Source organism: Balaenoptera ricei, chromosome 3 (genome assembly GCF_028023285.1).
Source record: "Balaenoptera ricei isolate mBalRic1 chromosome 3, mBalRic1.hap2, whole genome shotgun sequence".
Taxonomy (NCBI): domain Eukaryota; kingdom Metazoa; phylum Chordata; class Mammalia; order Artiodactyla; family Balaenopteridae; genus Balaenoptera; species Balaenoptera ricei.
Genome location: NC_082641.1, coordinates 57,423,561 through 57,444,936, shown reverse-complemented (window position 1 = coordinate 57,444,936; position 21,376 = coordinate 57,423,561). Strand labels below are relative to the sequence as shown.

At 36.3% G+C, this 21,376-nt stretch overlaps 1 protein-coding gene across 2 annotated transcripts in view; it reads right to left on the bottom strand.

The window, feature by feature from the left end:
* The window catches only part of TNPO1 (transportin 1), an 87,231-nt gene extending 81,812 nt beyond the window's left edge, over window positions 1-5,419 (bottom strand). Inside the window, exon 1 of one of the 2 annotated variants that reach the window (XM_059916560.1) lies at window positions 5,198-5,419. In XM_059916560.1, coding sequence (XP_059772543.1) covers window positions 5,198-5,212 — 15 coding nt within the window. In that variant the 5' untranslated portion in view covers window positions 5,213-5,419. The remainder of the gene's footprint in view (window positions 1-5,197) is intronic. The other variant, XM_059916558.1, reaches the window with a different exon arrangement.
* Between the last annotated feature and the right edge of the window lie 15,957 nt (window positions 5,420-21,376).

Here is a 21,376-nt window from a genome sequence, read left to right as displayed (position 1 = left end):
TTAAAAAATTGGATTCTCTTCTTAGTTTATAGCACCTAAAAATAACCTATTTTTCTATTTCTCTGCTCTTAATGAATCACACAAATCAACGTTGCGAATTTCTCATTTCAAATCTTTCAATGGCTCATGCTAGGGCAACACAAGGCTCGGTAGGTACCTCTTCCTGAAATCCTTCTAGTATATACTTTAAGAGATTCTCTATTTAAAGCCCACCAATCAAATCTGGCCACACCTATTAGTTACCATATTGTCTATGGCTGCGTTTGCACTACAATGGCTGAGTTGGTTTGGGCTACAAAGCAGAAAATATTTACTGGGTGTCTCTTCAGATTTATATCATAAGAGCTTTATCTACACTTCACTGCACTTTTTTGTTTACATATCTCTCTCTACAGTAGTATCTAAATCTCTTGAGGACAAGGGACAATGTCAGCACTAAAAATGCTTACTGAATGAATAAAGGGAACAAGTCCTTCATAATTTGGCATGTTTCTCATCACTTTCCTATGCTCTAAAATAAACTATATTTTTACTTCATTAAGTATTTTTCAAAAACATTATTTCTAATGGCAGCATAATGATCAATGTTTTATATTCATTTACTTACAATTTTGATGGATACCACCTATTCCTAATCATTTATTTGTATCTATTTTGTACACTCATAATCTGCTGAAGTATTTCTCCCCCCTAATTCCTTCCCTAGTAAAGACAAAAGCAATGGAATCTTGGCCTTTCTGGGATCAACCTTTTCATCTATGGTGGTTACTTTGGCACCTGAGGTTTCAGAGACTTCACCGATAATTATTTCACTAATGGCTTCAGAGTGCTTCAAAGTCAACTATAAAATGCGACTCAACATTTTTTTTTTTGCTTTAGTTTTCAGTATAAAATTAATCTCACACACCTTGTTGGTAGTCTTCTCCTTAACTGGAACATCTCAATTATTTATTTATTTTTTTTTAAATTAAGATTTTAGTTTACTTTGCCAGTGGTTTCACTAAACATATTTTTCAATATAGTTATTTATTGGGCCTTTGTCACTTCTCTTATACCCCAAATTTGATGGATTTGTTTTTTTCTCCTCTATTTGTGTTGAGGTCTTTAAAAGAGTGTTTCACCCACAAATGTTTGCTGCAATCATTTTAGAAACCAGCTTTATATATTCATTACATTCATTACATACATACATACATATTACATCTCATCCAGGTAAGGAGTTTTTTTTTCCTTTTTAAAATATACTTGGATAGTTAAGCCTTACTTGTTTTAACTTTGTAATTTACTCATTCATTACTTCCAGCTCAGTTTCACTATCTTAATAATGTGATCTACGATCTACAGTTAACAGATTCACTGTTATAGTGAATTATAAGATTCCTTTAAAGATTCTGTATTCATTCAATGGATACATATTCATTATAAGATTCTGAATATGTGTATCACATAAAACTTTACAAAGTTTTGAGTTTTGTAATGAGGCAGATCTAGATTCAGATCCAGCCTTGAACACTCTTGAGTCCTTGGGCAACGTACTTACCTACCGATACTTCAGTTCTCCCATCCAGTAAAATGGAAGTAACTCTCATGTGTAAAGCGACATAGGGCTAGGATAATGAGCATAATGTACATAAAAGTAACAATGTATGTTAAAGGACTGCAAATGATGCCTAGTATATTATACAGAAAAAAATGTTAATTCACTCTCTCTTCCCTCCCAACTCAAGCAAAAGGGCAATAAATGCTGTGCTCCTCAACTTAAGTCCATTATTAAATTCCCTTAAGTAAAAGCAGTTTGGCGATATGAACCATGAGCTCTGGATGTTCATACACTCTGACCCAACACTTTCACTTTGGGAAATCTATCTTAATGAAATAATCTAAAACACAGAAACGGTTTTATGTATAAGAATATTCACTGTAGTGTTTCTTACAACTGCAAAAAGAAACTTGCTAACTGTCCAACAGTAAAACGTTTACTTATGAGAAATTCACAAAAACATTATGTGGTCATTTGAAAAGATGCTGATGAAATAATTTAATAGCAAGAGAAAGCTTATGGTGCTAGGTGAAAACAGCAGAATGCAAAATTGTTAATATTAAAGTCTCAACTGTGTAAAGATCAAATAAACTGAGAAAAAATATTGGAAGGAAATGTATCAAAGGGTTTATAGTAGTTACCTCATGGTCCTGATATTAGTGATTATTATTTTATGGTGTTTTCTATAGTTTTCTAAAATACCAATGATCATGACAATGATGATAATAATAGCAGTTATTATGTATGAAGTGTTTACTACATGCCAGACCAAGTTCTAAGAGCTTAGTATTAACTCATTTAATCCTCATAAGATTAATTCCTTAAAAGATGAGATAACTGAGGCACAGTGAGATGAAGTAATTTGTTCAAGGTTACACAGTTAATTATGGAAGGTGCCAAGACTTGAATCCAAGTAGTCTGGCTCCAGAGTTCCTGCTTCTGCTATACTACACTGAAAAGACTTGCTTTGTTTAAAAATTTTAACCATTAAAAAGGTACATGTCAATTCAAACCTTGTGGCCTTTCAGATATGAGATTTCTTTCAGCTTTCCATCAGTTCTGAATTCAAATATTTGCTTTGCCATCAGGTGCCATTCTGGAATAAGATGTAGCCACCATTCCTGTATACGTTCTATCTACTCCAGAAAATTCTAAGACAAATCTCCACCCCTATTTCCTGTTCCAATATCTCATTTAACCACTGAGACTCTGGAACTCTTAACATTCTTACTTATTACACCTACTGACAGTACTTCAAAGAATTCTTCTAGTAAGGAGGTCTTAGAGCAAGCAAGGGTGGCTTCTAGAAACTCTTTCCCACACTAACTAACACCCATCCATGTAACTACAATTACAGTTTGTAGTTGTAATTGTAGTGGTAAATCTACAGTTACCACTTTTGCAAACATCTGTCTTCCATTGTAAAGTTCTCACCCTCTGCAACCCAGGAGACCCCTTACCTGCCAACACTCAGCAGATAGCTACCATAGCACTGGCTGAATGGAACCAACTAAGAAAGATTTTCAACACCTGGGGAATTTAACTGTCTCTCATCCTCCTTTCTGAAGGTGACATTATTCTCCACTGTTTTTAAAAACTTCATCAGTTAATCAATCACCTTGACTTTCTCAGCTTTCTCACCCTTTTGCTGGTAAACCAAATTGTTTTTTTACGAACAAGGTCTTTTTGGCACCAATACATATTCAAATATCAATTCCAGGAAAAAATATTCATAATGTACACCCTGGGCAATAAAAATAACTTCCACTTACTGTGTTCTTCTCTGCAGCTTACATTTGATAAATTTATTTCATTACGTATGTCACTTGGTTTGGTTTCCTTTATAACCAAATTCCTTTTCTTAAAAACAGTATCTGCAGAATCCAACATGGTTAACTGCAATTCTTCCAAACATAGTACATTTATATTTCAATGCAGTTCATTTACAGTATTTAGAAGAACAGAGTTCATGAGATGGCTTTAACATTATATAAAGAAAAAAACTAGTCATAAAAACAATGAATACAATAACAAGTGTTGATAATGGAAAGATTTACAACCAGAATCATACATATTTTTTACCAAAATCTTATCCTGCTCCAATATATAATGATAATAAGCTCGATTACTTTAAAATATTTTTATAGATATTTCAGTGGGAGGAATTTAGTAATTCCCTAAATATCTAGGCTGAAGATGTAACTACATCAAGGCTAATCTGGTGGGGGCCCCTTTTAGGAAAAAGAAAATGGAGCACTAATAGTTCATTAGGCTCCTATTAAATTAGGTGAAGTAAAAACCATACTCCAAACTGTTACACATTTATGCGTTGCATATGCTGAGGAGTAAAGAAGAAATCTGCACCTTCAAGCTAATATTTCTCTCTTGCAGTTGCAAGTTTTCAACTTGGCGGAGTCATTCTCTAAGAAGAATGGGGTGCAGGAGGGAGTGAAAACAGAATCGTTTTCAAAAGACGGAATCCTCCCCTGCTTCATTAGGCATAACTTATTTACCATTCTAATATGAAAATTTAATAAAACAGAGAAACTTAAAATCCAAAAGTAATTTGTTATCCTAATAATGAGCATGTCAGGACAGCCATTTTACAACCTTACAGTTTCAAATACCTATTCCACGATACAATTTGTATTTTAAAAACATCTTTCCTTTAGATTAAAAAAAAAAGAAAAGCACCATTTATGCACTCATCATTGAAGTCATGAGCTTCAACGCAGGATCGTTACTGAGCTTCTTAATACAACTGTCAAAATCAATTTGTGGATAGTCTCCAACTTTAAATTTCTACATTTTTATCTGCTGAAGAACCGAACTGATTAGCGATTGTTAAGATAACGGACTTAAACTGTAAGCAATCCTTGCAAAATCCAGTTGATTTTTAAAATCAGGAAACAAATAACAGGCGATTGTTTTTGAAGGATGAAAGCCATGCCCAAAACAGGTTGATTGTGGCGTGGGTCCGCTTCTCAGCAGCAGTTCCCTGTGGCGCGTTCGCGTGAGAGAAGTACAAAAGGGCAAAAGCGCAAAAAACACAAACCCACGCAAAACCCGGACAGTTACAGACATTAAAATTATGTACACATGTCGTGAAACCATGAGTCCCCAAGTGGAAAGAACCGCCTGGAGAAAGCGATCAGCCAGCGGAGTGTGGTGGCGATGGTGTGTGTGGACCAGGGACACCCGGGCAGAGGGGGCCGGGCGGGGACAAAGACCGGGCATCCGGGGCAGCGCCCGACAGTGCCCAGAACCCTCGGGAAGCAGGTGTCCCAGGGCAGCGACTGCGGTACCCAGGGCCCTGAAACGCCGCGGTTTAATGGTCGGGGGCAAAGGCTCCCCGAGGAACACACCCTCTTCCCACCGCCCCTAACGGGCTTCAGGCCCTAACCTCGGACACCTGAAGAGCCGCCGCCAGCCCCCTGCCCGGATCCCCAGGGACGCCCGGGCGGGCAGCTGTTGGGCTTAGAACCGCGCCGCCGCCGCCGCCGCCGCCGCCGCCGCCGGGCTCCAAACGGCCGGGCGGGCACCGAGAAGGCGGCAGCGGGTCCGGCGCCTCTCCCCGCGGCCCGTCAGGCAGCTTCCGAACAGCTTGCCTCCGTTCCCGCCCTCCAGTCCGGGGCCGCGCACCCTCACGCCACCTACCCGGTCCCACACCATCCCAGAGGCCTCCGGCGCTCGGGCCCTCTGCCGAAGCGGCGTTGCCTCCCCTCCGGGGCCTGAAATGGCTGCGGAACAAAGAAAATCTGGGCTCCAGCGAGCGCCGGTCTGATTGGGCGTGGGCGGGGCCTGCCACGGGAACGTTCGGCGGCTGTCGCCTTGGCAACGGCGGCGGGGCTGGGAAAACCGCGGCCCGGGCCTGCGGGGCCTATGGGTCTACGCCCGGCGGCGCGTGGCAGCGGTTTCTAAGCCCGCGCTGCAGCCTCGGGCTTCGGCCCGCCGCCAGGCTTCCGCTCGCGCCCCCTGCGGCCGGCGCGCGGGCCCGAGCGTCTGGCTCACTGGAGGAGCCCGCACGGACGCTGCTCCGCGCTGTGAGGCCTCGACCAAAATGGCCTGTACGTGTGGCTGACTCCGAGCACGACGACCCTACCCCAGCCCAACTTCCATACCTCAGGACCACCTCCAAAGTGACAGCCCTTCCCGGGGAGCCTATTAAACACCGAACGTGCCGCATATTCCACAATAATACCGTTCCATCGCCGCTGGTAAAAAGTAGAACTGGCTTCAGTGGATAGATTCGGTGGACGGTCCTCCGCTAATATTGCAGGATAGCTTTTGAGGTATGCTGTATCTAACACATCAACTGCTTTGTAGGTGAAATTAAATGCCTTCTAAAATTAGGTTTTACGTTTCCAGGCGTGTATTCATATAAAACTAGGTTCTTGCTCTTAGAAATAACAAGTCCTCCTCTCCGTAACCGGCCATCACGAGAAATTAAAATGTCTTCTATTTTCCGAACAGAAAATAATTCAAAATGGGAGAGGTAGACTTTTTATATACTCAATTATAATAATGGTAGTGAATAGATAAAAAGCAGTGCCCTTACCTCACGGTATTCTTCTATATAAAGTTACTATATGTGAATATTTTATATTTGCATAGCTAGATCATTATTTCCTAAGGTGATGATGTCGCTGATGATATGCTTCCTCACATGGTCAATGTGTCAAAAGGCCAACAGTTTTGACTATCCTACTTGCAAGTGCTGTATATATTATGTTTTGGAAATGTGTAGTGATTGTTGCCTTCCAGGCATATTCTAGATAAAATTAGAGTACTAATACTAGGAAGTGTTTTTATACTGAGACATCTTACTTGTTAATAAATTTGTTAATAATTTTCGTTTGCAACAACAATCATTTTACGAAAGAACAAGTTTATTTAACTTAAATTTTGAGTATAAAAGGACCATTTCTCCAGGACATGGAAGCAACCTAAGTGTCCATCGACAGATGAATGGATAAAGAAGATGTGGCACATATATACAATGGAATATTGCTCAGCCATAAAAAGAAACGAAATTGAGTTATTTGTAGTGAGGTGGATGGACCTAGAGTCTGTCATACAGAGTGAAGTAAGTCAGAAAGAGAGAAACAAATACCATATGCTAACACATATATATGGAATCTAAAAAAAAAAAAAAAAAACAACGGTTCTGAAGAACCTAGGTGCAGGACAGGAATAAAGACGCAGACATAAAGAATGGACTTGAGGACCCGGGGAGGGGGAAGGGTAAACTGGGACGAAGTGAGAGAGTGGCATGGACGTATACACACTACCAAATGTAAAATCGATAGCTAGTGGGAAGCAGCTACATAGCACAGGGAGATCAGCTCGGTGCTTGGTGACCACCTAAAGGGGTGGGATAGGGAGGGTGAGAGGGAGATGCAAGAGGGAAGAGATATGGGGATATATATATATGTATGGCTGATTCACTTTGTTATAAAGCAGAAACCAACACACCATTGTAAAGCAGTTATACTCCAATAAACACGTTAAAAAAAAAAAGGACCATTTCTGTCATTAGGAAATTGAACATGGCAAGAAAAAAAATTTAACTAAAATATTCGTAATTATGATTTTAACATTTTCTGATGGTAATTCGATAGCAGTTGAATACAATAGCATACAGCAAAAAGAGGCCCCCAAAATAGGAATAGATTACCAAGAAAAAAAATCTTAATGTAAACCTTCCTAAATGGTAGTTCAGTGTATCTGCAGGGATATGTGTCCAAATAACAAACAGGGTTTATTTCTGCATTTGAAAATTTCCATCATGGAATAGGGAGCCTTGTTCTGTACAAATGAGCGTGGATGTGGTATCTGTATTCTACTTTGCTAAAGAAAAATAACAGGAATACTTTTCAAATGTGTAGGAATAGCAAATAATGACCGATGTAAAGAACTATTGATTAAGTAATTAGTAAGGAATTCACCTGATTAATAGTTTGGAAATAATTGAAATGGATTGGAAAGAAGTGAAGTATTATTTAGTGTATGCGAGAGGATTTATTGGCCAAAATTTTTTGAAAGAAAAAATATTGATTACCAGTATTTTGAAATTAAGACTAGGCAAATTAAATATCCATTCTTTTATAAAATTTAAATGAAAGTGGATTAAAATTTTAATATAAAATAGTTCTGCAGTGAATAAAGAGATACTTAGACATGTAGCCTTTTTATCTTTATCCTTTAGGTTAAATTAAAAATACATGTTTTAAACAGTAAATCTTCTTATCATTAGCAAGGATTTATTAACACAGCTTATTTTAGTTTACATTTCCTGTTATTTGTTTTCTCTTGGCACAGTTAGTGCATGAAGTAGCAGCTACCCAGTAGTGTTTTCTCTTTGTACCCAAATACAGTCCTGCAATGCTCATGTGATAAAACTTTGAAGAATTGTCAGTACTTTTTAATGACATATACTGAAATTAAAAACAGTAAATAAACTTTGAGTTTAACTTCAGAACCTATTACAGATATCTTATATTTTAAATTTCTGTATTAAAATTTATTTCTTAGGTAAAAAAATTGACCAAGATAAAAATCAAAGAATGGTAGAAATTACAAAATAGCATTAAAGGAGAAAACATACCTATAAGCTTTCACCTTGGAAGGAAAAGATGCTTACTCTAGGATGTAGCACTGTCAAAACAAGCATGAAGCTGGTAGGCAGAGGGCTTGTATGTACTTGCAAACACTTTCAGTTCTGTCCTTCTGAGCTTCACTTTCCTTGCTTTAAACAGGATTAAATATGAAAGTATATTAGGAGCGCATTAGCAGAGTGCCTGGCAGATAGTTAGAGGGCAATAAAAGACAGTATTACTAGGTATTAATATGTATAAAAGAGCAGATATTTGACAAGGAGGAATGGTTATTGAAAAAATAATAGGACTGGAAATCCATAAGTTGTTAAATAAATATCTTTAATAGTAAATTATTAGTGAGTATATAGAAACTCAGTAAGAGAAGTGATCTAATAATCTATTAGATACAGGGAAGCTTCTAAAATAGAAAACTTCTAAGAAATGTTTCCATCTTATGCTTCTGGAAAGTTGGGAATTCTCATTCAATCCTTTAACACTAGGCAGTTTAAGGAATTGCCTTCCATTGAAATATGTTCAGATTGTCAATAAGGAAAAAACATTTAAAAAGTAATTGTTTAGAGGAATTTAATTCAAATATTGTAAGAGGACAGTTGTAGTCAATATTCAGAAATGTGTATATAATCTATAAGCATTTCTCATTTAAAGCAAACCCAAGATATAGTTTGAATGTACAGAAGAGATACACAAGGGAATTATTATTAACTGGGAAAGGATTAACTTCAAAGTCCCTTTAACTATTAATATCTCCTAGTGATTAAAATGTGATTCTATTTATAGAAAGGTCTACTTAGACTTCTGCTTCTGGGAAGATGGAGTAGACCTACTTTTCCCTCTTCTTCTCACTAAGTACAATGAAAAACCTTGAATATTACACATAAAACAAACATAAGACTCTGAAAGATGGAGAGAAGACAGACCAACTAGGGCCCTGGAAACCCAAGGAACATGATGGTTAGTTCCCTGAGTTTTCTTTTTGCCTCATATGTTCCAGACTTGAAACTGAAGAAGCTGGCTACCTGGAAGTGCCAATGGTACAGACAAAAAAAGGCCCAACAAAGTATTGCTCTCTTTAGCTGAAGGACCAGTAAAGGGGCAGTAAAGCAGATAGAAAACATTTAGACAATAAATGCTCTACTCCAGACAAAAACTATGAAAAAACACCCAAATGTGACACCCCCCACCTCCCACTCATGCCAGCAAAGGTCTGGTGGAGAGCCTAGACTTCCACCCTCAGCAGGCTATAACAAGGTGCCCCAACCTCCCCTCCCCTCTTCTCATGTCAGATAATGTTAAGTAGAGAATTAGAACTTTCATCCCACTAGCCAGTAATGAGGAGCCTCCCACCTTGGGTGTCAGTGGAGGCCAAGTAGGGAACTTGGACTTCTCCCCCAACCTGGCAGTAATAAGGTGGTGCATGCTCCCCAACCCCACTTCCACTTGCATTGCTGTGTCAGAAAAAGCCAGCTAAAACAAAAGATTTAAATAAGATCTAAAATCTCATGGCACAATATCCTAAATGTCTAGATTTCAATTGAAAATCGATTGTCATGTTAAGAACTAGGAAGATTTCAAACTGTATATAAAAAAGACAATAAATGATAAAACCAAGATGATAGAGATGTTAGAATATCTGACAGATTTTAAAGCAGACAAAAATGCTTCAGTGCACAACTACAAAAACACTTGAAACAGAAAAAATAGAAAATCTCAGCAAAGTAGTAGAAGATATAAAAAAGAACCAAATGGAAATTTTAGAACTAAAAAATATAATAATTGGAGTAAAAAACTAAGTGGACGGGTTTAACAACACAGTGGAGGAGTACAAGGAAAGAATTAGTGAACTTGTAGATAGAAAAATAGAAATTACCCAATCTAACAATAGAGAGAAAATAGATTTTAAAAAAATGAACACAGTCTCATGGAGTTGAGTGACTATAACAAAAGATCTAACATTCATGTCATCAGAGTCCTGGAAGGAGAAAAGAAAGAATGTGGGGCTAAAAATACTCAAAGAAATAATGGCTGAAAACTTCTGAAATTTGACAAAAGACATAAACTTACAGATTTAAGAAGTTGAGCAAATTTTCAACAAAAGTGCCCAAACAACTAAATGAGGGAAAGACAGTTTTCAACAAATAGTGCTGGGACAACTGAGTATCCACCTGCAAAAGAGTAAAATTGGACCCCTGCCTCATACCATATACAAAATTAACTCAAAATGGATCATAGAACTAAATTTAAGAGGTAACACTGTAAAATTCTTGGAAGAAAACATGGAAGTAGATCTTTGTGACCTTGAGTTAGAAAAAGATTTCTTAGATATGACATCAAAAACACAAGCACCAAAAGAAAGCACTAGATAAATTGGACTTCAAAAAAATTTAAAACTTTTGTGCTTCAAAGGACACCATAAAGAGAGAAAGTGAAAAGACTACCCATCGAATGGGAAAAAAATATTTGCAAGTCACATATAGGAGACTTTTTCTAGAATAAAGAACTCATATCTCAATAATAAAAAGACAGATAACCTAAATAAAAATGGGCAAAGAATCTGTATAGACATCTCTCCAAATAAAATGTACAAATTGCCCATAAGCATTTGAAAAGATACTCAACATCATTAGCTATTAGGGAAATGCAAATCAAGACTATGAGACACAACCTCACACCCACTAAGATAGCTATAGTAAGAAGCACAGATAATAACAATATTGGCAAGGATGTGGGGAAGGGGGGGGATGTAAAATGCTACAGCTGCTTTGGAAAACAGTTTGGCATTTCTTCAAACAAACACAGAGTTACCATAACATCCAGCAATTCCACTCCTAATGGAAATGAAAACATATGTCTACACAAAGCTTATGCACAAATGTTCATAGCAGCATTATTTGTAATAGCCAAAAAGTGGAAACAACTCAAATGTCCATCAATTGATTAATGAATAAACAAAATATATAGTGTATCCATACAATGGAATATTAATTGTATTTAAAAAATGAATAAAGTACTAATACATGCTACAATTTGAGTGAACCATGAAAACATTTTGCCAAATGAAAGAAGCCAATACAGAGGACCATGTATTGTATTATTACATTTATATGAAATATCTAGAATAGGCAAATTTACAGAGACAGAAAGTAGATTAGTAGTTTCCAAGGATTGGAGGAGGGGAAATAGAGAGTGACTACCAGTAAGTATCAGAGGTTTCTTTTGGAGAGGATGAAAGCAGTCTAAAATTAGACAGTGGAGGTTGCACAACCCCATGAATATACTATAAAACACTTTATGGTAAACTTTAAAAGGGTGAATTTTATGGTATATAAATTATATCTCAGTAAAGCTGTTATTTAAAAAAATAAAGAAGACAAATGAAACCCAAATAGGATTAATCCAAAAAAAAAAAAAATCCATGCCAAGATACATAGTTCAACTTCTAAAAATTCAAAACAAAGGAAAAAACCCTGAAAGCTTAGGGAACAAGAAATGACGCCTTACCTATAAAAGCTTATATGAACGACAGTGAATTTCACACCAGAAACCATGGAGGCCAAAAGGAAATAATACTGTTTTTCAAGTGTTGAAAGGAAAGAACTATCAACCCAGAATCCTATATTCAGCACCAATATCCATTTAGGAATGAAGGGAAAATCATGACATTCTCAGATAAAGGAAAATTAAGAGATCTTGTCACTAGCAGACTTTTTCTAAAAGAATAGCTAAGGGAAGTACTCTAAGCAGGAAGGAAAGTATAAAAGAAGGAATATAGGAACCCTGGAAGAAAGAAGAACAGATTGAGCAAAAATACAGGTAAATATAATAGGTTTCCCTTCTTCTTCTTGAGTCTTCTAAATTATATTTGGTGCTTGAAGCAAAATTTATAACATTGTCTGATATGATTCTGAATGTATGTAGAAGAAATATTTAAGACAATTGTACTTTTAAATGGAGAAGGTAAAGAGACATAAAGGGAGATAAGGTTTCTGCACTTCACTTGAACTGGTAAAATGACAATACCAGTATACTCAGATAAGTTATACATACACTATATATATTATATATCATATATAAATATATGTAATTTAAATATATATATAATGTAATACCTAAAGCAACCAGTAAATAAGCTATATAAAATGATACGCTAAGAAACATTATAGGTAAATCTATATGGAATTCAAAAAATGTGTGAATAATCAACAGGAAAGCAGGAAAAGTAAAAAATAAAAAAAAAGAACAGACAGAAAACAAGAAATAAAATGACAGCCCTAACATATCAATTACATTAAATATAAATGGTCTAAAAACATCATTGTATTTTGATTGGCAGGAGTGGATTAAAATCATGACCCAAGTATTAATATATGCAGTCTACAAGAAACTCACTTCAAATATGATATAAGCAGGTTGAAAGTAAAAGGAAATAATAAAGATAAGAGCAGAAATCACTGAAACTGAAAACAGAAAAACAATAAGGAAAATCAATGAAACAAAACGCTTCTTGGGAAAAAAAACAATATAATTGACAAACCTCTAGCAAGACTGAAAAAGAAAGAAGACACAAATTACCAAAAACTCAGGAATGAAGCAGGGGATATCACTACAGACCCTGCAGAAATCAAAAGGATGATAAAGGAATATTATGAACAACTCAGCACACATACATGTGAGAACTTAGATGAAATGCCAATTCCTTGAAAAGTACTAATTACCATAACTCACCAACATGAAATATATAATTTGAAATAGTGCTATAACTATTAAGGAAGTTGAATTCATAATTTCAAAACTCCCCACAAAAGAAATCTCCAGGCCCAGATGGTTTCACTGGAGAGTTCTACCAAACATTTAAAGAATTAATACCAGTTATACACAATATCTTCTAGAAAAAGAGAAGAAGTGAAAACACTTCCTAACTCATTTTGTGTTGCTACTGTTACCCTGATACCAAAACAGACAAATATGGTATAAAGAAGAAAACTACAAACGAGTATCTCTCATAGATTCAAACATAGACTCAACATAGACTCAAAAATTCTTAACAAAATATTAGCAAATAAAATTCAGTAATATATAAAAAGAATTATATACAATGACCAAATGGGGTTTATTCCAGGGATGCAAGGCTAAATCATTGTTCAAAAACCAGTCAACATTAGCCATCAGAGGAATGCAAATTAAACCCAGGTGATGAGATATCACTACACACCCATCTGAATGGCTGAAACTAAAAACAAAAATAACAACACCAAAATCTGATGAGAATTCAAAGAAACTGAGTCACTCATATGTTGCTATTGGGAATATAAAATGGTACAGCCCCTCTGGAAAACAGTTTGGCACTTCCTTAAAAAATTAAACATGCGACCACTATATGACCCAGCAATTGCACTCTTGAGCATTTATCCCAGAGAAACAAAAACTTACTTGCACACAAAACCTGTCCATGAATGTTTATAGTAGCTTTATTTGTAATAGCCCCAAGTTGGAAACAACCCAGATGTTCTTCAATGGATGAATGGTTAACAAAACTGTGGTATATTCATACCATGGAATACTACTCAGCAATAAAAAGAAACAAACTATTGATACACACAACAGCTTGGATGAATCTCCAGAGAATGATGAATGAAAAAAAGCTAATCCATGATTTCTTCTAGCAAAGTTCATTCTCTCTGCTTCATCTTCCTCTAGACTTCTCTAACCTGTATCTTCAACCTCTCCCTCTCCACTGGATCCAAAACTTTGCCAGAATTAAACTGGATATGATTTTAATGTTTGTAAGAGTTGTGGGATTCTAAGTTAAGAAAGAATTCAAGATTCCATCAAGTTCAAAAGTCTTTTTAGGGTTGAAGGGAGAATACATCTGTGTATCTTAAGAGCCAAAGAAACACAGCATCCAATCAAGTCATCAACCAGAATAAAAGATGCAGACCTCAGTGATAAACTAGTGCTCCACTAAGTGGACTTTGGGTGCCACAATGAGCAATCTGCCAAGTTATGAAGAACCTATTATAAACTATCAATAGGGACCAGTATGTTCCATCAGTGTTTCTGAGAAGACTCGAGTCAATGTCATGGCCTGAAATTTCTAATGATTGTGCAGTCTCAAACAAGCTAAGAACGAAGTATGTTAGTTAGGATTATATTCAGCTGCAAGTGACAGAAAACTTATAACAAGATAGTAATTTATCTCTCATGTAAACAGAGGCAGTTCACATCTGGTCTGGAAGATTCATAATTATCAGGGATGTAGGCTTCTCCATCTTGCTACTTTTCCATCCTTAATATGAAGCTCCTTTCTCAAGGTCTAATATGGAATACCAGATTTCAGCTTAGCCATTTACAACCACATCCCAGCCACTGGGAAGGAGAAAAAAAAGGAGAGGTATAGGACCCTTTCAGAAAGTTTCACACACCACTTTCATTTGTCATTAGCTAGAACTTTGTCACTTGTCATATGACACATACGTAGCTTAACATCTAGGCATAACTCCACTCCCAAAGAAAAGTCTAAGTTTTCCTCTCATTCCAGTCCAAGGCCTGATTCCCAGAAATTGGATTCTGTCATTCTGAAAACTTCCCCAATGGCTTCCAATAACTCCTAGAATTAAATCCTTATCATAGCTATAAAGCCCTACTTGATCTGGCCCTCACCAACTTTCTGACCTCATCTTCTACCTCTCTACTGCTTGCTGAGTGGGCTCCAGCCACACTGTCCCTCAAACATAGTGAGCTCATCTCCACCTTAGGCTGTCTACACTTGCTGTTTCCTCTGCTAGATTGCTATCCCCCTAGGACTTAACACAATGATCTCTCTTACCTCTTCAGATCTCAAAGATCCTGCTAGATATTATTCCTTGACCACCCTATTAAACCTCTGTCTTCTTACCATGCTTAATTTTATTCATAGCATGTATCAATATCTAAAATCACATTCTCTATTTGTTTGAGGTTGTCCATCTCTTTCACTAAAATTCAGACTCCATTAGAGTGGGAACTTTGTCTATCTTACTAATAATCACATTATCAGTATTAAGAACAATGCCAGGCATAAAGTAGGTACTCAATAAATAGTTAGTGAATGGAAAAATAAATGGATGAATGGATGACTAGCTTGGTGAAACATTAAGAGAACCTAACTCCCTGGATTTGTTTCCATGCTACTAAGCAACCTTCTGATTATAACTTAACTTCCCACATAAATTTGATGATTGGAGAAACAACATTCTAATTGTTTTTGGACATGGACTGGTATTCTGGTTCTTACGCATGTGTCTCCCCACATTTTGTTAACGAGAGTTTGCTCCTGAAAGGGAGATGTGCCTTTGGGTTTAGACTCTTTCCAGATGACCCCTTATCTTGCTGTGCATCTTCTTTTAGAACAGCACTAAGGACCCCCAACACTGGGCCGTGGTAACCCTATCAATATCAAGTTAAGGGCCCTGTGTGAGGCTCTGTCTAGAAGAACAGCTCTGCTCCCTTTGTAATATTTCTAGGTCTGTATTTATCTTCAACTTAAAAAACTTTTGAGGAACACATCCATCAAGAGACACATATTACCAATTTACCATTTACTCCCTCTCCTGTACCCTCACAATACAACTTTGATTTTCTTTTAAAATTTTTTTAAGAAGTAGTGACCAGGGAGGTTAAAGGCAAACCTTTAGTTCCAGGCATATCTAGATTCAAATCCTGGCTTTGTCATCTTGGAGATGTCAGTTGACCTTTGGAATCCTTGGTTTCTTCATCTGTGTGATGAAAATATTAGTTGTACCCACCGACTAGGGTTGTTGAGAAGATGAAAAGAGACTATGCTTGTAAAGGTTTTGTCACAGCACCTAGCACAAAGTAAGCACTCAGTAAATGCCAGCTATTTGGAAAGAGTAATAATTTTTCCAGGTGAATTGAAAATAATGCTAATTATACTAACATTATTAACAGTATGATAGAGGAATGTGAACTTTTTTCTTTAAAAATGTTTATTTTTTGATAAATGTTTTGAGTGTTTGTGTTATACTCTACTAAAGAGGAATTGGGCAGATTGTCTAAACCCAGCAAGGCAGAAATAATGGCAAATAGTGGCAAAACTTAGTGAGAATGCTACCTAAAGTTATCTCAGATCCAGCTCTTTTATGCATGGAAAAGACTGGGTTAGTCCTCTCACCTCTTGGAGGATATTAATCAGAGTTACAAAACAAAGTTTTCTTCTACTGCCTGCATTCCGCCCCTCCCTACCCCCCAAGTTCTTTTTCTTCTTTTTATTTTGTCTCTGCCTTTCATTTCGGAGCTTTCCTTAAATGTCTGATGAGACTTGGCTCTCCATCCAAACATATTTAAGAGTAAGGCGCTGAAAAGCAGATTGTAGGCTCTGCTGTGATGGAGGAATTTGTGGACAGGTGGCCATCTCCATAGTGCGATGGGGCACTGAGACAACTTTTGTGTCAACAACTTTTCTGATATCTTGATTGGGAGAAATAAGCCTGGCTCCTGGTGTTCTGTGACCAGGAACAGGTTATAAGCATGGAAGTGGGAGGTCTCATTGTTCATTATGCCTAACTCTGATTAGTCCTTTATTTTCATTTTGGTGCCATCCTTGTGCTCTACTGTGCCTGGAGTCCTCAAGTCTGGGGCCTCTCTGGTTCACTTCTTACCATTTTCTTAAGGTGAGACAAGAAAGAGTAGTCATCTGGCTTCATCGGGGAGGATAGGGTTCCAGTGTTCTCTTCAACCAGTTTTCCTGTTGTCAGTGCCACTCTGCATCTCTGCCTTTTTTAGTACCTCCAATTCCTGAGCCCTTCCTGGGCTCTATGGAGAGACTCAGCTTGCTTCAGTTTGGCATTAGGCACTTCAATTTCAGATTTCTCTTCTCTTTTAAGCCAGTTTCCACTTCTTCATCTGCTTTCCATCTCCACAAATTTGTTAACATTTCTTGTCTGCTATAGTGTCTTTCCAGCTGTCTTTGTGCTTGTGAATTTATACCTTAAAAAAAAAATTTCCTTTACTGTCATTTTCAGGGGATTTCAGAAAAGAGAAAAATATGTCTAACAAGTTAAACTAGAATTTTTGATTCTACTTTTAAAAAGTAGCTGTTGGATGTTATACTGGACATGGTTTCATTTTTAATTTTGAGTAAGAAAGAGAGTATTTCAATGTATGTAATTTTGAGTCAGTAGGTTAGCAACTGGGAATTAAATATTTTAAAAATTAAATTTAGGTTTAATTCCAGTGATACCTTAGGAGTCAGTGTTATGATTTTGTTATAGCCCATAGGGAATTACATGAAATTGATCCAAATAAACTGCCATGTAATTTTTAATGTTTTGTATGTCATGAAAATTCTTCACAAAATTAATTTACAAATTGATTAGCAGCTTTCATAGAATAAAGACATTCTGTCCAGAAAGATTTATATTTTTAAACACAGATTATTATAGTAAAATTTATAGATAAATATGTATTCATAACTTTGAAAATAAATCATCCCTTGAGACAGAAAACGGGAAAGTCCTTTTTTAACTTTTAATTTCTGCACCAGAAATTTTAGGGTCATAATATCCAAGCATCCAAAGAATTTCACCAAACCATGAGGGCTTTCTGCTACAAAGATATTTATTCATAAATTTTAAAGCAATAAAAGGTATCCTTATGAAGTTTTCTCTTGGGGCTCTGAAGTTACATGTATGCTGAACTGGCTTCTTTTCCCCCCCGCTTCCACTGCATTTTTAGTTCAGTTTTCAACTGCATCTCTCAGCTATTACTTTTGTTTTGTCCTTAGTGTTCACTGTTGTTCTCGCAAGAGTCACTAGATTGGCAGTTTGTCAAAAGACCAATTTGTGATTCTGTATGCTATGCTTTTTCTAGCCCTCCTGGTGGGGAAGATTTAAAGAATTCTAAAATGAGGGCTGTCTCTTCTCTAGTTGGCCTGAAGTGGAAGTGGTAATTTGGATTTGCTTTGCTTATACTGGTAATGATTGTACAGTCAGAGAAATGAATTTTAAGGCATGAAAGCTCTGCCTGCATTTCACAGGACTTGTGTTGCCTATGGGGGTAAACATATTTCATGGTCCCTAAGGACTGAACAGAAGATTTCTCATCTTGGAATTGGATTTTTCTGAGGGGATATATATTCACATAAATTAGAAAGAAAAACCATTAGGGAATTTTGTTATGAAGAACATATAAGCCAGTAAGACATCTAAAAAAATCAAAACAAAGGACTATTTCAGTAATAGTTGTGGATAAGCTATTAATTCATATCCCTTAATACCTTTCCGATTTTCTCATTAACTCTTTTTTTTCTATGCTGGTTAGTAACATTTTTGCTCAAATAATTTGTGTATTTGTGTTCCTTCCTCAGAAGGATTTTCCAATACTATGTGGAGTGCATATTTACACTGTTACAAATGGATGTAATACTGGAATTTGGATTGCTGAGGAGACAGGATGCCATCACACTGCTATTTTGATGATTTACCATGATTCTAGTATATCTTAAGTTGTTTGGTTCAAAGGATTATTTCTTGTAAAGTATCACACATCGTTTTTTTCCTCTCACTTCAAGATCTGAGTAGATAAAATTAAGATCCATCTTACAGGTGCAACAGAATATATATATATATATATATATATATATATATATATATATATAAATATATATTTATATATATATATATATATATATATATATATATTTACTTGTTTTTACTGAACTGTGTCTATAGAATTTTCTTTTACAGGAAACTATAGTACTCCTGTGCAACAGAATCTGAAGGAGAAAGGCTCAGAAGTGAAAGAAAGAAGCTAAAAATATCTCTAAGTCATACAGGTCAATTTTAGCTGGAGAAAGTACATCTTTTAGTAGTTAAGCTAATGGAAATCTTTCAATTTAAAAGAATGGAGGAATGTGAGCAGATGACTTGAGGCAGTATTATAGAAGTCATAGAGATGGACAGGGCTATGAAGGAAGCAATCATCCCTGGCAGGGAGATTATCTGAAGATGAGAGAGTTCAACTTATTTGGATAGAAGTTGTGTTACTTTAGATTTGGGGCTTGGGGAGGAAGGCAAGCAAACCAGATTTTGATCACCTAAAGCAAAAAGAACTTATTGAAAGTATACTGGATTATTTCTCAAAAAAGAGTTGAACAACCTATTCTAGTGATAGGAATACAGCTTGTCTATGGACCAGCAATGTCAGACTCTCTGTTTGCCTCTTGTTTATATAGACATCTTTCCCATGGGGAACATGGCTGCCCGGTATACCCAAGGTTTACATTTTATGGCTTCAAGCATTAGGGACCAACTCTCCATCTTTTTCCTATCTAAGACCTAAATTCCTGGGGATGGGACTTACTGGCCTTGACTGAGTGAGAAGCCCAACTTGGACCACAAGTAATTAACTGTGGCTGGAAAGAAGGGTCATGTTGCAGTAGGGCTGTCCTGCTGTGGCTTCATTGTAGTGGGAGGGGATAAGAGAGAAGGAAGAGCAGTTTCTAGAATAAGCAGAGGGGCTAGGAAGACTACCTTAGAGTTCTCCACTGGAGAAGTACGTCTCCAAATCATTTGATTCATGGGATTTAACTGGAAAAGAGGATCTGATGCTCGGGCACAAAAATCCCACCAAGCTACCAACATATTCTGGTAAAATAGCAGTGCCTGAAGGTTTACCAAGGTTTATTTTAACTACTTAGATTTCAAAAGAATAGTTTATTGATATTGATTTTATGCATTTTCTCTAATAAATTGTTCATTTGGAATTGCAGCTAGAAGGCATTGATAAATCTAATGCAGTTCTCTCATTTTATAAAGATGAATCTAAAAGGATAGATAACTTGACCAAGGTCAATGGTACATTAAGTGAAAACATCTAGGCTGAAATCCAAGTGTTACTTATTATCTAGTGCTGATATTTTGATCTTATTTGCTTAGAAATAGTTTATATTTTGCTAAAAAATTTAAGGATGATGGGTTCATTTTTGCACAATCTCTGAATAAAAGTATATATAAATCCCTGGTCTCACTATGTCCAGTGGGCAGCAAAACTTAACAGCAGGTCAGAACTTCAGCTCAGAAATTGAGGAATATCAATTCCACGCAGTGCTCTCGCCTGAGTGAAAGACCACTTCTGCCCAGAGATGACTTGCAAATAGATCTGCAGGGAAAGCCAGGATTTAGGGAGCAGATTTGGATTCCATCAGCTCTAAGATAGTTCTATAATGTTAGATCAGGGTATATCACAATTTAATATGGCAGTGATGATCTGATCAGTAAGGGTTTCAAAGCAGAAATACTAGTAAGGGCCCCATACATAAGAACAGACATAAACATGTAAACAAATAAACAAGATAATTCCTGACAGGGATAACTGCCATGAAGAGAATAGAATAGGGGATGTGATAAAGACTGATGGGAGGCTACTCAAGTTTAGGGCATCAGGGAAATTCTCTCTGAATTAATGAGTGATTTAATGAAAGGAAAACTATCAAAATTAAAACCACGTATCAATAACTTCAATAATAAAATCATACAGTCATATCAATAAAAGCCCCAAGTGATATTTGATAAAATTCAATATCCAGTCTTAAACACCTTGAAAGTGAGATATAGGGTTGCTCTTTCTTTATACAAAAAAAAGGAAAAACTAAGAATTTGAAAATAAAAGTTGATTTTGTAAATGGCAGAGCAAATCTAGCAACATTTCCCTTTTAAAAAATGAACAAAACAAAGGTGCTGTTTTTCACTATTATTTTCCATTATAATACTAGAAAATTTTTTTTATCCCAGTACAATCTCCAGAAGAAATGAAAACTAAATTTTGGGGTGGGGAGGAGGAAACAAAAATGTGATTTCAAGAAATAGAAGACCTAAATTAAGCCATTCCCACCCTCCACAAAACTATTTAAGATGTTAAAAGCATTCAGTGAAATGGGAAAATGAAAGATAAATCTGTAAACATGTATATCTTTCCTAAATATCAGTAAAAAAACAACTAGGAAAGGTAACTAAAAAGAGATCTTATTCACAAAGTCACTGAATTATAAAATATGCAGAAGTTAATATAAAATGTTCAAGGCACATAAAATAAACTATAAAAAAAGTTTAATGAAAGAATTCAGAAAAGCAAATGAATGCAGTGACATAGCATGACTGTGGATAGCAGAAATGATATTTCCTGAATTAATGTATAGATTTAGCATAAGCCCATTAAAAACCAA